The sequence below is a fragment of the Carcharodon carcharias genome, chromosome 6 (assembly GCF_017639515.1).
Source record: "Carcharodon carcharias isolate sCarCar2 chromosome 6, sCarCar2.pri, whole genome shotgun sequence".
In the NCBI taxonomy this organism is placed as follows: domain Eukaryota; kingdom Metazoa; phylum Chordata; class Chondrichthyes; order Lamniformes; family Lamnidae; genus Carcharodon; species Carcharodon carcharias.
This window is the reverse complement of record NC_054472.1, coordinates 198,502,797-198,517,704: the sequence shown is the minus strand read 5'-3', so window position 1 is coordinate 198,517,704 and position 14,908 is coordinate 198,502,797. Positions and strand designations below refer to the sequence as shown.

General features: G+C 46.4%; 1 protein-coding gene across 2 annotated transcripts in view; it reads right to left on the bottom strand.

The window, feature by feature from the left end:
• LOC121279203 (potassium voltage-gated channel subfamily H member 6-like) overlaps positions 1–14,908 on the bottom strand; it is a 497,300-nt gene that overhangs the window by 353,458 nt on the left and 128,934 nt on the right. For both annotated transcript variants that reach the window (XM_041190225.1, XM_041190226.1), the window contains one exon: positions 366–791. In XM_041190225.1, coding sequence (XP_041046159.1) covers positions 366–791 — 426 coding nt within the window. The remainder of the gene's footprint in view (positions 1–365; positions 792–14,908) is intronic.

The following is a 14,908-nucleotide window of genomic DNA, read 5'->3' as shown; positions in this document are numbered from 1 at the left end:
AGATGCTGAAAGGATGTAGAACTAGGGGACATTGCTTAGAAATGAGGGATCTCCTATTTAAGACAGAGTTACAGATAATTTTTGTCTCTCAGAGGATCATGAGTCTGTTGAATTCTCTTCCCCGGAGAGCAGTGGAGGCTGGGTCAATGAATATTTTTAAGGCTGATGTTAAGTAGATTTTTGATTGATGAAGGAGTCAAAGGGTATCGGGGTGGACAGGAAAGTGAAGTTGAGGCCTCAATCAGATCAACCATGATCTTACTGAATGACGGAGCAGGCTCGAGGGGCCGAATGGCCAAATACTGCTCCAAGTCTTGAGTTCTAAAGGGGCAAAATCCTGGAATCTATTTTCCGCTAATTCTTACCTCATCAGAGCCAGAACGGAAGATGAGCAGATCAAAGGGAATCGCAGCCACCATATCAATGAGGAACCAGCCCTTGAAGTAATGGATGGCTATCTTGCCAGGGTGGCTGACCACTTCATCATTACTGTTCACATAGGTGGTCCGGAAGTTGATGAGAATGTCTATGATAAACATAATGTCCACAATCAGATCCACAACATTCAGGGGATTGCAGGAATAGCCACAGTCTCGGCGTTTCACCTCATCCTGGTCATTCAACAAGAAGGCAGCAGAATATGGAGTGAAGATCGCAGTGTAAATAACCAGGAGCAGGATCAACCAATCCCACACTGCCTTGAAGGGACTGTAGTGAAGAATGGTCCATTTGTGAATTCGTGGAGCCTGGAGTTTATATTCAGGCAGAACGTCAGCTCCCAGTGAGAGGACCTGTGTGCAAAATACGTGGAACTTATTTAGTGAATAACAGGCAGAATTACTCCATTCTCTGAATCATAGCCAATCAGAAAAGATTCCAGTCACTTATTAAATCAATTTAATGCAGTAAACCATAAAAAACCCAACCCAAACCACCAAACACACCCCAATCCAACAGACCCCAATCCAACTTCCAAACCCACCCCTACCCAACTCCCAAACCAACCCCAATAAAAAACCCCAACTCCCAAACACACACCCAATCCAACACACCCCAATCCAACTCCCAAACCCCAACCCAACAAACCCCAACCCAACTCACAAACCCACTCCAATAAATAAACCCCAACTGCCAAACACACCACAATCCAACACACCCCAAACCAGCTCCCAAACCTACCCCAATCCAACTCCCAAATCCCAACCCAACAAACCCCAACGCAACTCACAAACCCACCTCAATAAATAAACCCCAACTCTCAAACACACCACAATCCAACACACCCCAATCCAACTCACAAACCCACCCCAATCCAACTCCCAAACCCACCCCAATCCAAATCCCAAACCTACCCCAATCAAACTCCCAAATCCCAACCCAATCCAACTCCCAAACCCCAACCCAACTCCCAAACCCACCCCAATAAATAAACCCCAACTCCCAAACGCACACCCAATCCAACACACACCAATCCAACTCCCAAACCCACCTCAATGAATAAACCTCAACTCCCAAACACACACCCAATCCAACTCACAAACCCCAACCCAACTCCCAAACCCACCCCAATAAATAAACCCCAACTCCCAAACACACACCCAATCCAACACACCCCAATCCAACTCCAAAACACACCCCAATCCAACTCCCAAACCCCTACCCAACCAACCCCAATCCAAATCCCAAACTCATCCCATCAATAAACCCCAATCCAACTCCCAAATCCCAACCCAACTCCCAAACCCACACCAATAAATAAACTCCAACTCCCAAACACACACCCGATCCAACACACCCCAATCTAACTCCCAAACCCACCCCAATCCAACTCCCAAACCCACCCCAATCCAACTCCCAAACCCACCTCAATCAAATTCCCAAACCCCAACCCAACAAACCCCAATCCAACTCCCAAACCCACCCCATAAATAAACCCCAATCCAACACCCAAACCCCAAACCAACTCCCAAACCCACCTCAATGAATAAATCTCAACTCCCAAACACACCACAATCCAACACACTCCAATCCAACTCCCAAACCCACCCCAATCCAACTCCCAAACCCACCCCAATCCAACTCCCAAACCCACCTCAATCAAATTCCCAAACCCCAACCCAACAAACCCCAATCCAACTCCCAAACCCATCCCATAAATAAACCCCAATCCAACACCCAAACCCCAAACCAACTCCCAAACCCACCTCAATGAATAAACCTCAACTCCCAAACGCACACCCAATCCAACTCCCAAACCCCAACCCAACTCCCAAACCCACCCCAATAAATAAACCCCAACTCCCAAACACACACCCAATCCAACACACCGCAATCCAACTCCCAAACTCACCTCAATGAATAAACCCCAACTCCCAAACACACACCCAATCCAACAAACCACAATCCAACTCCCAAACCCCAACTCAACTCCCAAACCCACCCCAATAAATAAACCCCAACTCACAAACCCACACCCTATCCAACAAACCCCAATCCAACTCCCAAATCCACAACAATCCAACTCCCAAATCCCAACCCAACTCCCAAACCCACCCCAATAAATAAACCCCAACTCCCAAACACACACCCAATCCAACACACCCCAATCCAACTCCCGAAAACACCCCAATCCAACTCCCAAACCCCAATCCAACTCCCAAACCCACCCCATAAATAAACCGCAATCCAACTCCCAAACCCCAATCCAACTCCCAGACCCACCCTAATCCAATTCCCAAACCCACCCTAATCCAACTCCCAAACCCACCCCAATAAATATCCCCCAACTCCCAAACACACACCCAACCCAACAAACCCCAATCCAACTCACAAACCCACCCCATAAATAAACCCCAATCCAACTCCCAAATCCCAACCCAACAAACCTCAACCCAACTCCCAAACCCACCCCAATAAAAAATCCCCAACTCCCAAACACAAACCCAATCCAACACACTCCAATCCAACTCCGAAACCCCAACCCAACAAACCCCAACCCAACTCCCAAACCCACCCCATTCCAACTCCCAAACCCCAACACAACAAACCTCAACCCAACTCCAAAACCCACCCCAATAAACAATCCCCAACTCCAAAACACACACCCAATCCAACAAACTCCAATCCAACTCCCAAACCCCAACCCAACAAATCCCAATCCAACTCCCAAACCCACCGCAATCAAACTCCCAAAGCCCAAAACAACAAACCCCAATCCAACTCCCAAACACACCCCATAAATAAACCCCAATCCAACACCCAAACCCCAATCCAACTCCCAAACCCACCTCAATGAATAAACCTCAACTCCCAAACACACACCCAATCCAACACACTCCAATCCAACTCCCAAACCCATTGCAATAAATAAACCCCAACTCCCAAACACACACCCAATCCAACATACTCAAATCCAACTCCCAAACCCATCCCAATCCAACTCCCAAACCCCAATCCAACTCCCAAAACCACAACAATCCAACTCCCAAACCCCAACCCAACTCCCAAACCCACCCGAATAAATAAACCCCAACTCCCAAACAAACACCCAATCCAACACACCCCAATCCAACTCCCAAACACACTCCAATCCAACTCCGAAACCCCAACCCAACAAACCCCAACCCAACTCCCAAACCCACCCCATTCCAACTCCCAAACCCCAACACAACAAACCTCAACCCAACTCCAAAACCCACCCCAATAAACAATCCCCAACTCCAAAACACACACCCAATCCAACAAACTCCAATCCAACTCCCAAACCCCAACCCAACATACCCCAATCCAACTCCCAAACCCACCGCAATCAAACTCCCAAATCCCAAAACAACAAACCCCAATCCAACTCCCAAACACACCCCATAAATAAACCCCAATCCAACACCCAAACCCCAATCCAACTCCCAAACCCACCTCAATGAATAAACCTCAACTCCCAAACACACACCCAAACCAACACACTCCAATCCAACTCCCAAACCCATTGCAATAAATAAACCCCAACTCCCAAACACACACCCAATCCAACATACTCAAATCCAACTCCCAAACCCATCCCAATCCAACTCCCAAACCCCAATCCAACTCCCAAAACCACAACAATCCAACTCCCAAACCCCAACCCAACTCCCAAACCCACCCCAATAAATAAACCCCAACTCCCAAACACACACCCAATCCAACACATCCCAATCCAACTCCCAAACACACCCCAATCCAACTCCCAAACCCCAACCCAACACACCCTAATCCAACTCCCAAACCCACCCCAATCCAACTCCCAAACCCACCCCAATCCAACTCCCAAACCCACCCCAATCCAACTCCTAAACCCCAATCCAACTCCCAAACCCACCCCAATCCAACTCCCAAACCCCAACCCAACTCCCAAACCCATGCCAATAAATAAACCCCAACTCCCAAACATACCCAATCCAACTCCCAAACCCCAACCCATCAAACCCCAATCCAACACCCAAACCCCAATCCAACTCCCAAACCCACCCTAATCCAACTTCCAAACCCACCCTAATCGAACTCCCAAACTCACCTCAATGAATAAACCCCAACTCCCAAACACACCCATCCCAACAAACCCCAGTCCAACTCCCAACCCAACAACTCTCAACCCAACTCCCAAACCCACCCCTATAAAAAATCCCCAACTTCCAAACACACACCCAATCCAACACACTCCAATCCAACTCCCAAACCCCAACCCAACAAACCCCAATCCAACTCCCAAACCCACCCCAATCCAACTCCCAGACTCCAACCCAACAAACCTCAACCCAACTCCCAAACCCACCCCAATAAATAATCCCCAACTCCAAAATACACACCCAATCGAACACACTCCAATCCAACTCCCAAACCCCAACCCAACAAACCCCAATCCAACTCCCAAACCCATCCCAATAAATAATCCCCAACTTCCAAACACACACCCAATCCAACCCACTCCAATCCAACTCCCAAACCCCAACCCAACAAACCCCAATCCAACTCCCAAACCCACCCCAATCCAACTCCCAAACCCCAACACAACAAACCTCAGCCCAACTCCCAAACCCACCCCAATAAATAATCCCCAACTCCAAAACATATACCCAATCCAACACACCCCAATCCAACTCCCAAATCCCAACCCAGCAAACCCCAATCCAACTCCCAAACCCATCTCAATAAATAATTTCCAGCTCCCAAACTCATACCCAATTCAACACACTCCAATCCAACACGCCCCAATCCAAGACACCCCAATCCAATTCCCAAACCCACCCCAATCCAACTCCCAAACCCCAACCCAACAAACCCCAATCCAACTCCCAAACCCGTCTCAATAAATAAACCCCAACTCCCAAACACACACTCCAATCCAACACACTCCAATCCAACACACCCAATCCAACTCCCAACCCAACAAACCCCAAGCCAACTCCCAAACCCACCCCATAAATAAACCCCAACTCCCAAACACACACTCCAATCCAACACACCCCAATCCAACACACCCCAATCCAACTTCCAAAACCACCGAATAAACAAAACCCAACTGAACTCCCAAACCCACCACAATAAACAAACGCCGACTGTAATAAGCTTGGAAAGCAGGAGTAGTTTTTTGTAAGAAACAGTAAACTTAATTTACAGGGTCCTGGTAAGGCTAAATACTTGTTCCAAGAACAAGGTTAAAAAGCTCCACCTCTTAGATTCCCTGTGCTTAGGGCTGATTCGTCTGTACAGTCACATGATCCCATAACAGTAAGAAATGGTTTAGCTTACAATTACCACATTCCTCCCCCTTTAATTTGTTTTACCCTCTTTTTTATAAAAACATCTTAACCCCTATTATGTATAATTCGTGCCATTATAAATTTAGTCTTTGAGGAGGTTTTCGGATTCGGGTAAACTGGCGCAACTCTGCACCTGGATGTTCTTCCACTGGATCGACATGCACAGGAACTGCAGCCTCAGGGACATCCCTGGACACTGGCAGTTCAGGTATGTCCATTCTTGGTCGATCTGGCACCTCAGGGACTTTGATTTCGGGTGGAGTAACTGGTTATTAGAGAGTTTCTTGACTTGTGAGATGATCCACATATTTCCTAACACATGTTTCCACTTCTACCTGATAAGATAAAGGTCCTGAATCAGAGACGATTTTACCAGGAATCCAGCTCGGTCCAGTTGCAAAATTTCATACAAAAAGTATCCCTCCCACAGTAAACTCTCAGCCTTTTTATTCACTTTCTGACTCCCCTGGTTTCTCTCCAAGTTCCCCTCTAAATTAGGGGACACAAGACTCAATCTTATATGAAGTCACCGCTTGATTAACAGTTCTGAAGGTTTTAAACCAAAGGTCGCAGAAGGAATTGTAAAATAACTGAACAGACATCCTGAAACGTGTGTTTCCAACATTATCTCTATAGTTTCTTCCTGCCGGTTTTAAAGGTTTGTACGGCTCTTTCTGCTGCTAACCCATTGGACAAGGGATGTTACGGTGCTGTTCTGACATGTTCTCCCTCAGCACTGACCCTCCGACAGTGCAGCACTCCCTCGGTATTGACTCTCCAACAGTGCAGCACTCCCTCAGTACTGACCGTCCAACAATGCAGCGCTCCCTCAGTACTGACCCTCCGACAGTGCAGTACTCCCTCAGTACTGACCATCCAACAGTGCAGTACTCCCTCAGTACTGACCCTCCAAGAGTGCAGTGCTCCCTCAGTACTGACCTTCCAAGAGTGCAGTGCTCCCTCAGTACTGACACTCGGACAGTGCAGCACTCCCTCAGTACTGACCTTCCGAAAGTGCAGCACTCCCTCAGCGCTGACCCTCTGACAGTCCTGCACTCCCTCAGCGCTGACCCTCCGACAGTGCAGCACTCCCTCAGTGCTGACCCTCCGACAGTGCAGCACTTCCTCAGCGCTGACCCTCTGACAGTGCAGCACTCCCTCAGTACTGACCCTCTGACAGTGCAGCATTCCCTCGGTACTGATCCTCTGACAGTGCAGCATTCCCTCGGTACTGATCCTCTGACAGTGCAGCACTGCTTCAGCACTGATCCTCTGACAGTGCAGCACTGCTTCAGCACTGATCCTCTGACAGTGCAGCACTCCCTCAGTACTGACTCTCTGACAGTGCAGCACTGCTTCAGCACTGACCCTCTGACAGTAGCTCCTGGTCAGCTGGTGAGCCACAGCTTACACCTCCAGGGGTTAATGTCCAGAGATCAGAGACCCAGCCTGGGTAAAGCTGGATAATGATGCTGAATGTGAGATGAGTTTGTCAGGGTTTCTCCCAGACTCTCTTCCTTCAAGTAGGATTTTCTGCCTCTTCTCGCTGTCTGTGAAGTTGGTGAAATGATTTGGATTTTACTGTGTGTTGTTCCATGTGATTACTGACAGAGTAGATGATGATTTATGGTGACAGGATCTGGAATTCTGTGTCGCTGTCTCCACTAACAGCTGGCAAGAATCCAGATGTTTCCCTTTAATTACTCTCCAGGACTTGGCTGAATGACGTAGCCCTGGCTGATTCTCATCCTGCCTCTCCGTCTCCGCAGCCACACATTCCTCTGTGTACAACAATAATCTGAAACAATCAATCTTCGTCGACTCCTCCACTTGTCATCAGGCAGCTCGCAATCATCCTGATAAAACATCTGTGGCTGATGTCAGGAACCCAAAACTGAGCTCGAACCAGAAGTGCTGCAGTGTGGGCCATTCCTCTTTGGGGATGTTAATAACAGGACTGATTAGAGTGGCTGGGGGGTTGTATCAGAGGAGGCCAGGGTTAGTATTCAGTGTAAAACATACACTTTGAATATAACTTGGCAGGAGACAGGAAATGAACTGCAGCCCAATCAGACTCTCCAATTCCTTTACTTCAACCCCACATGCCCAGAATCTCTCCGTTTCTTTCAATCCTCAACTTTCTCAACCAGACAAGTTACCATAGCATCACTGGAAAATACAAAGCGGAACTCCAAAACAGATCAGTCACTCGAACAGATTCAGGATGATCTTTATGCTGCACAATAACCTCCTCCCGGCAGCATCCCCTCTATCCCATCTGTCTATCCAGTTCTGCCGCTAAATAATCTACTATTTATCTCAACCACTCCGACTGGGTGGTAATTCCACATCCACCACACTCTGCGGAAAGAATTTCCTCCTGAATTCTCTTAGTGACTATCTTAAACTGGTGGCTTCGAGTTTAGGATCCACCACACAACATTTTCTCCACATCACTCGACGCAAAGTATTTCATAATCACAAAGAGACCCAGCAGCTGGATCTTCAATTTCCGCTGATCCTAAGAGGTGAACCTGCTGCCAAGTTTCCTGATCATTACAGCCTCTCCATTTCAACACCATCCGTGTCAATCTTTTCCGCTCCTTCTCCAGTGCCTCGATATGGAGGCTGGAACTGTCCACAATACACTAACCAACTACAACTGAGCTCAGGCATCTAAGCTCCAGGACATCACTGTAAGAGTTCCTCAGGGTAGTGTCCTCGGCCCAACCATCTTCAGCTGCTTCATCAATGACCTTCCTTCCATCATAAGGTCAGAAGTGGGGATGTTCGCTGATGATTGCACAATGTTCAGCACCATTCGCGACTCCTCAGATACTGAAGCAGTCCATGTCCAAATGCAGCAAGACCTGGACAATATCCAGGCTTGAGCTGACAAGTGGCAAGTAACTTTGGCACCACACAAGTGCCAGACAATGACCATCTCCAACAAGAGAGAATCTAATTAACGCCCCTTGATGTTCAATGGCATTACCATCACTGAATCCCCCACTATCAACATCCTGGGGGTTACCATTAACCAGAAACTGAACTGGACTAGCCATATAAATACTGTGACTACAAGAGCAGGTCAGAGGTTAGGAATCCTGCGACAAGTAACTCAACTCCTGTCTCCCCAAAGCCTGTCCACCATCCACAAGGCACAAGTCCGGGGTGTGATGGAATATTCTCCACTTGCCTGGATGAGTGCAGCTCCCACAATACTCAAGAAGCTTGACACCATCCAGGACAAAGAAGCCCGCTTGATTGGTATCACATCCACAAACATTCACTCTCTCCACCACTGACGCACAGTAGCAGCAGTGTGTACCATCTACAAGATGCACTGCAGGGATTCACCAAGGCTCCTTCGACAGCACCTTCCAAACCCATAACCACTACCATCTAGAAGGACAAGGGCAGCAGACACATGGGAACACCACCATCTGGAAGTTCCCCTCCAAGTCACTCACCATCCTGACTTGGAAATATATCGGCCGTTCCTTCACTGTCGCTGGGTCAAAATCCTGCAAGTCCCTCCCTAACAGCACTGTGGGTGTACCTACACCACATGGACTGCAGCGGTTCAAGAAGGCAGCTCACCACCGCCTTCTCAAGGGCAACTAGGGATGGGCAATAAATGCTGGCCCAACCAGCGAAGCGCACATCCCATGAACGAATAAAAAAAAAATTTAATCTCCCTCTACACTGTCAACACATCAAACACTCTGAGGATAGAAGCAAAAAACTGCACATGCTGGAAATCCAAGATAAAAGCAAAAAACAGGTACAGCACGGGGTTAGATACAGAGTAAATCTCCCTCTACACTGGCTCCATCAAACACTCCCAGGACAGGTACAGCACGGGGTTACATACAGAGTAAAGCACCCTCTACGCTGTCCCCATCAAACACTCCCAGGACAGGGACAGCACGGTGTTAGATACAGAGTAAACCTCCCTCTACACTGTCCCCATCAAACACTCCCAGGACAGGTACAGCACGGGGTTAGAGAGTAAAGCTCCCTCTACACTGTTTATTTCATATTAATTGTGTTTATCGGTATGCAGGCGATGGACATTAATTGATGATTCATGTGGAGTTCTTTAAACACAAGAATGAGGAGTAGGAGTAGACCATCTCACCTTTCCAGCGTGCTGCACCATTCAATAAGGTGACTCCTGCTCTGGCTGTGGTCTCAGCTTTCATTCTCCTGTCTGCCTCCCATAATCCTCCACTCCCATGTTGATCAAAAACCTATTGAACTCAGCCTTGGGTGTATTCAGTGATCCAGCCTTCACTGCATTCCAGGGCTGATAATTGCAAAGATTCACAACTCTCTGAGAGAACAAAATTCTCCTTACCTCTGTCTTAAAACGGGAGGCCCCTTATTATTAAACTGTGTCGCTTAGTTCTACTGTCTCCCATAGGGGGAGACACCCTCCTGGTCAAGTCCCCTCGGGATCTTGTATGTTTCAATAAGGTCATCTGTAAATCTTCTAAACTCCAATGGATACAGGCCCAAGCTGTAAAATCCTTCCTCATAAGATAAGCCCTTCATCCAAGGACTCAGTTGAATGAACCTTCTCTGAACTGCTTCTATTGTCAATTATATATTTATATGTAAGGAGACCAAAGCTGTACACAGTTTTCCAGATGTGGTCTCACCAAGGCCCTGTACAGCTGCAGTAAAACTTCCCTTCTTTTATATTCCATTCCCCTTGTAATAAACAATAACATTCCATTTGCCTTCCTAATCACTTGCTGTACCTGCAAACGAACCTTTCCTGATTCATGTACCAGGACACCCAGATCCCTCTGTACCAAGTTCTGCAATCTCTCTCCATTCAAAATATGTTCTCCATTTCTATTCTTCCTGCCAAAGTGGACAAGTTCACATTTTCCCATATTTTACTCCACCTGCCAAATTTTTGCCCACTTCTTTAACCTACTTGAATCCCTTTGGGTCCTCCTCATGTCCTCTTCACAATTCCCTATCTTTGTTTCATTAGCAAATGTAGCAACCATACCTTCAGCCCCTGCATCCAACTCATTGATGGAGGTTGCAAATAGTTGAGGTCTGTAGCATTCCAGTAATATCAGCTGCCAACTTAAAAGTGACCAATCTTCCGTCCATTGTAATATGTTAACCCCTACACCATGAGCTCTTATTTTGCATAATGATCTTTGATGTGGCACCTTAATAATTTTTCGGAATCCAAATAAGCCACTTCTACACATTCCCCTTTGTGTATATGGTTTGTTTCTTCCTCAAATAATTCTAAGCTAAAACTCTGGTTTATGGTTCAGGAGGTCAGTTCTCTCCTTCCGCACCATTGACCAGGACAATAGCATCAGTTGCCTACAGTTGAAGGTTGGAAACTAAAAGAAAAAGGTCAGACTGAAAACTACAAGCATAGAACCATAGAAAAGTTGCAGCACAGAAGGAGGCCATTCGGCCCATCTTGTCCATGCCAGCCTGAGGACACCCAGGCGCCCTTTCTAATCCCACCTTCCTGCACCCCGGCCCATAGCCCTGCAGCTTACAGCACTTTAGGTGCAGATCCAGGTACTTTTTAAAAGAGTTTAGAGTTTCTGCCTCTACCACCAACTTAGGCAGTGAATTCCAGACACCCACTATCCTCTATGTAAAAAAGTCCTTCCTCATGTCCCCCCTTCACCTTCTGCCACTTATCTTGAATCTATGTCCCCTGGTTCTAGAATTCTCCACCAAGGGAAACAATTTTATTCCGTCCGCTCTATCTATTCCCCTCATAATTTTGTACATCTCAATCAAGTCACCTCTCAGGCTTCTTTGTTCTAAGGAAAATAACCCCAACCTATCCAATCTCTCCTCGTAGCTACACTTTTCTAACCCTGGTAACATTCTTTAAACCTCCTCTTCACTCTCTCCAGAGTTATTACATCCTTCCTGTAATGTGGTGACCAGAACTGCACACAATACTCCAGTTGTGGCCTCACCAGTGTTTTATACAATTCTAACATTATATCCTTGCTTTTGTATTCTATACCTCTGCCAATGAAGGAGAGCATTCCAAATGCCTTCTTTACAACCTTGTCTACTTGAACCACTGTCTTCAGGGACCTGTGTACTTGTACGCCAAGATTTCCCACTGCATCTACCCCTCTTAGTATATTCCCATTTATTGTGTAATCCCTGTAACTGACCTCCCTAAATGTATGACCTCACACTTCTCTATGTTAAAATCCATCTGCCACTTTACCGCCCACTCCACCAACCCAACTATATCGTTTTGGAGATTATGGCTATCCTCTACACTATCCACTACTCGGCCAATGTTTGTGTCATCTGCAAATTTCCCAATCGTGCCCCCACGTTCACCTCCAAATCGTTAATATATAACACAAACAGCAAGGGTCCCAACACCGAGCCCTGTGGAACACCACTTGAGATAACTTTCCACTCGCAAGGGCATCCATCAACCATTACCCTTTGTTTCCTGTTACAAAGCCAACCTTTTATCCAGTTTGCCACATTACCCTGATTCCCATGGGCTTTTACTTTCCTGACCAATCTGCCATGTGGGACCTTGTCAAATGCCTTGCTCAAATCCATGTACACAACATCCACTGCACTACCTTCATCAACCCTTCTTGTCACTTCCTCAAAGAATTCAATCAAACTTGTGAGGCAAGAACTCCTTAAACAAATCCATGCTGACCATCCCTGACTAGTCCATGCCTTTCCACATGACAGTTAATCCTATCTCTCAGGATTGATTCTACTAATTTGCTCACCACTGATGTAAGACTAACTGATCTATAATTGTTTGGCATTTCCTTTGATCCCTTTTTAAACAATGGAACTACGTTTGCATTTCTCCAGTCCTCCTGTACCTCCCCTGTATCTAGTGAAGATTGGAAAATCATCCTCAGAGCATCTGCTATCTCCTCCCTGATTTCCTTCAGCAGCCTCGGAAACAATCCATCTGGCCCTGGTGACTTATCAACTTTCAAGGATTTCAACCCTTCCAGTACTTCCTCTCTCTTTATGACTATCCCGTCCAATATCTCGCAGTGTTCCTCCGGGACTACTATATCTACATCCTCCCTTTCCTTTGTAAACACGGAGACAAAATATTCATCCTAGTAGCCAATGTGGAAAATGGCAGACAGGATTGTTCAGGACAATCGTGCCATGTACTAATTTATCTGTTCATGGGATGCAGGCATCACCGGCTGGGCCAGCGTTTATTGTTCTTGAGAACTGAGTGTCTTGCTAGGCAATTTCAGAGGGCATTTTTAAGAGTCAACCACATTGGTGTAGGTCTGGAGTCATATGTAGGCCAGACCAGGTAAGGATGGCAGATTTCTTTCCCTAAAGAACATTAGTGAACCAGATGGCTTTTGCAACAATGGACAATAGTTTCATGGTCATCTTTTAACTCCATTGAATTCAAATTTCACCATCTGCTTTGATGTGATTTGAATCCGGGTCCCCAAAGCATTACCCTGGGTCTAGATTACTAGTCCAGCGACAATACCACTACCCCATCGCCTCCCCTTTGACTATGTGAAAGAATGAAATAGATATGTGGACATGGGTTACATCCCCAGCAAGAGGAGACAAGGTATCATCCCGGCATTGTCACATGCTCCAAGGTGTAAAATCAGAAATAAAATACTCTGTAAGCTGGTTGTCTATCAGGTAAAGGGATCAGAGGTGAGCTGGCAAGATGGATCCAGAATTGGCTTGGTCACAGAAGACAGAGGGTAGCAGTGGAAGGGTGTTTTTCTGAATGGAGAGCTGTGAGTAGTGCAGTTCCACAGGGATCAGTGCTGGGACCTTTGCTGTTTGTAGTATACAGAAATGATTTGGAGGAAAATGTAACTGGGCTAATTAGTAAGTTTGCAGACATCACTAAGGTTGGAGGAGTTGCAGATAGTGAAGAGGATTGTCAAAGGATACAACAGGATATAGATCAGTTGGAGACTTGGGCGGAGAAATGTCAGATGGAGTTTAATCTGGACAAATGCGAGGTAATGCATTTTAGAAGGTCTAATACAGGCAGGAATTATACAGTAAATGGCGACTTGATAGAAGTTTACAAAATTATGAGTGGCATGAACAGAGTAGATAGACAGAAGCTTTTTCTCAGGGTGGAAGAGTCAATTACTAGGGGACATAGATTTAAGGTGATAGGAGAAAACTATAGAGGAGATGTGCAGGGCAAGTTTTTTACACAGAGGGTAGTGAGTGTCTGGAATTCGCTGCCAGAGGAGGTGGTGGAAGCAGGTACGATAGTGGTGTTTAAGAGGCAGCTTGACAAATACATGAATAGGATGGGAATAGAGGGATACGGACCCCGGAAGTGCGAAATGTTTTAGTTGACGGGCAATATAATCGGCGCAGGCTTGGAGGGCCGAAGGGCCTGTTCCTGTGCTGTACTTTTCTTTGTTCTTAACTAAAAGACTCTGTGAGCTGGTTGTCTATCAGTTAAAGCTTGAGGAAAGTTTTGGTCTTCGGTTCAAGTTTTTGGATGAAATCTACAAGAAAGGAAATTTGTTAATTGCTTATGAGACATGGTCCAACATTAATAGATTTCAGAAAACAATCTATGGAGAAATATATAATGGACTTTAAAAGATTTTATAAAAGATTGACAGAATTCAATCTGGGAATCCCTGGATCAGTATTAGCATTTAAATGGTGGATTGCGCTAAGGTGTCTCATATGGACAGACTCCTGGTTCTAACGGGTGTTGTGCCCTCAAAATATAGGGAGCAACAAGGTATTGGAGGTGTTGGCAAGGTTAAAAGTGGACAAATCTCCAGGTCCAGATGATTTGTGTCCCAGACTGCTGAGGGAGGCAAGGGAGGAGATCACAGGGGCTCTGACCCAAATTTTTAATTCCTCTCTGACCACAGGGGAGGTGCCAGAGGACTGGAGAACAGCTAATGTGGTTCCGCTATTTAAGAAGGGTTGTAGAGATAAGCCAGGGAACTACAGTCCAGTGAGTCTCACGTCAGTGGTAGGGAAAGTATTGGAGTAATTTCTGAAGGAGTGTGTCCATCTCCACTTGGAGAGGCAAGGTTTGATCAGGGATAGTCAGCATGGCTTTGTCAGAG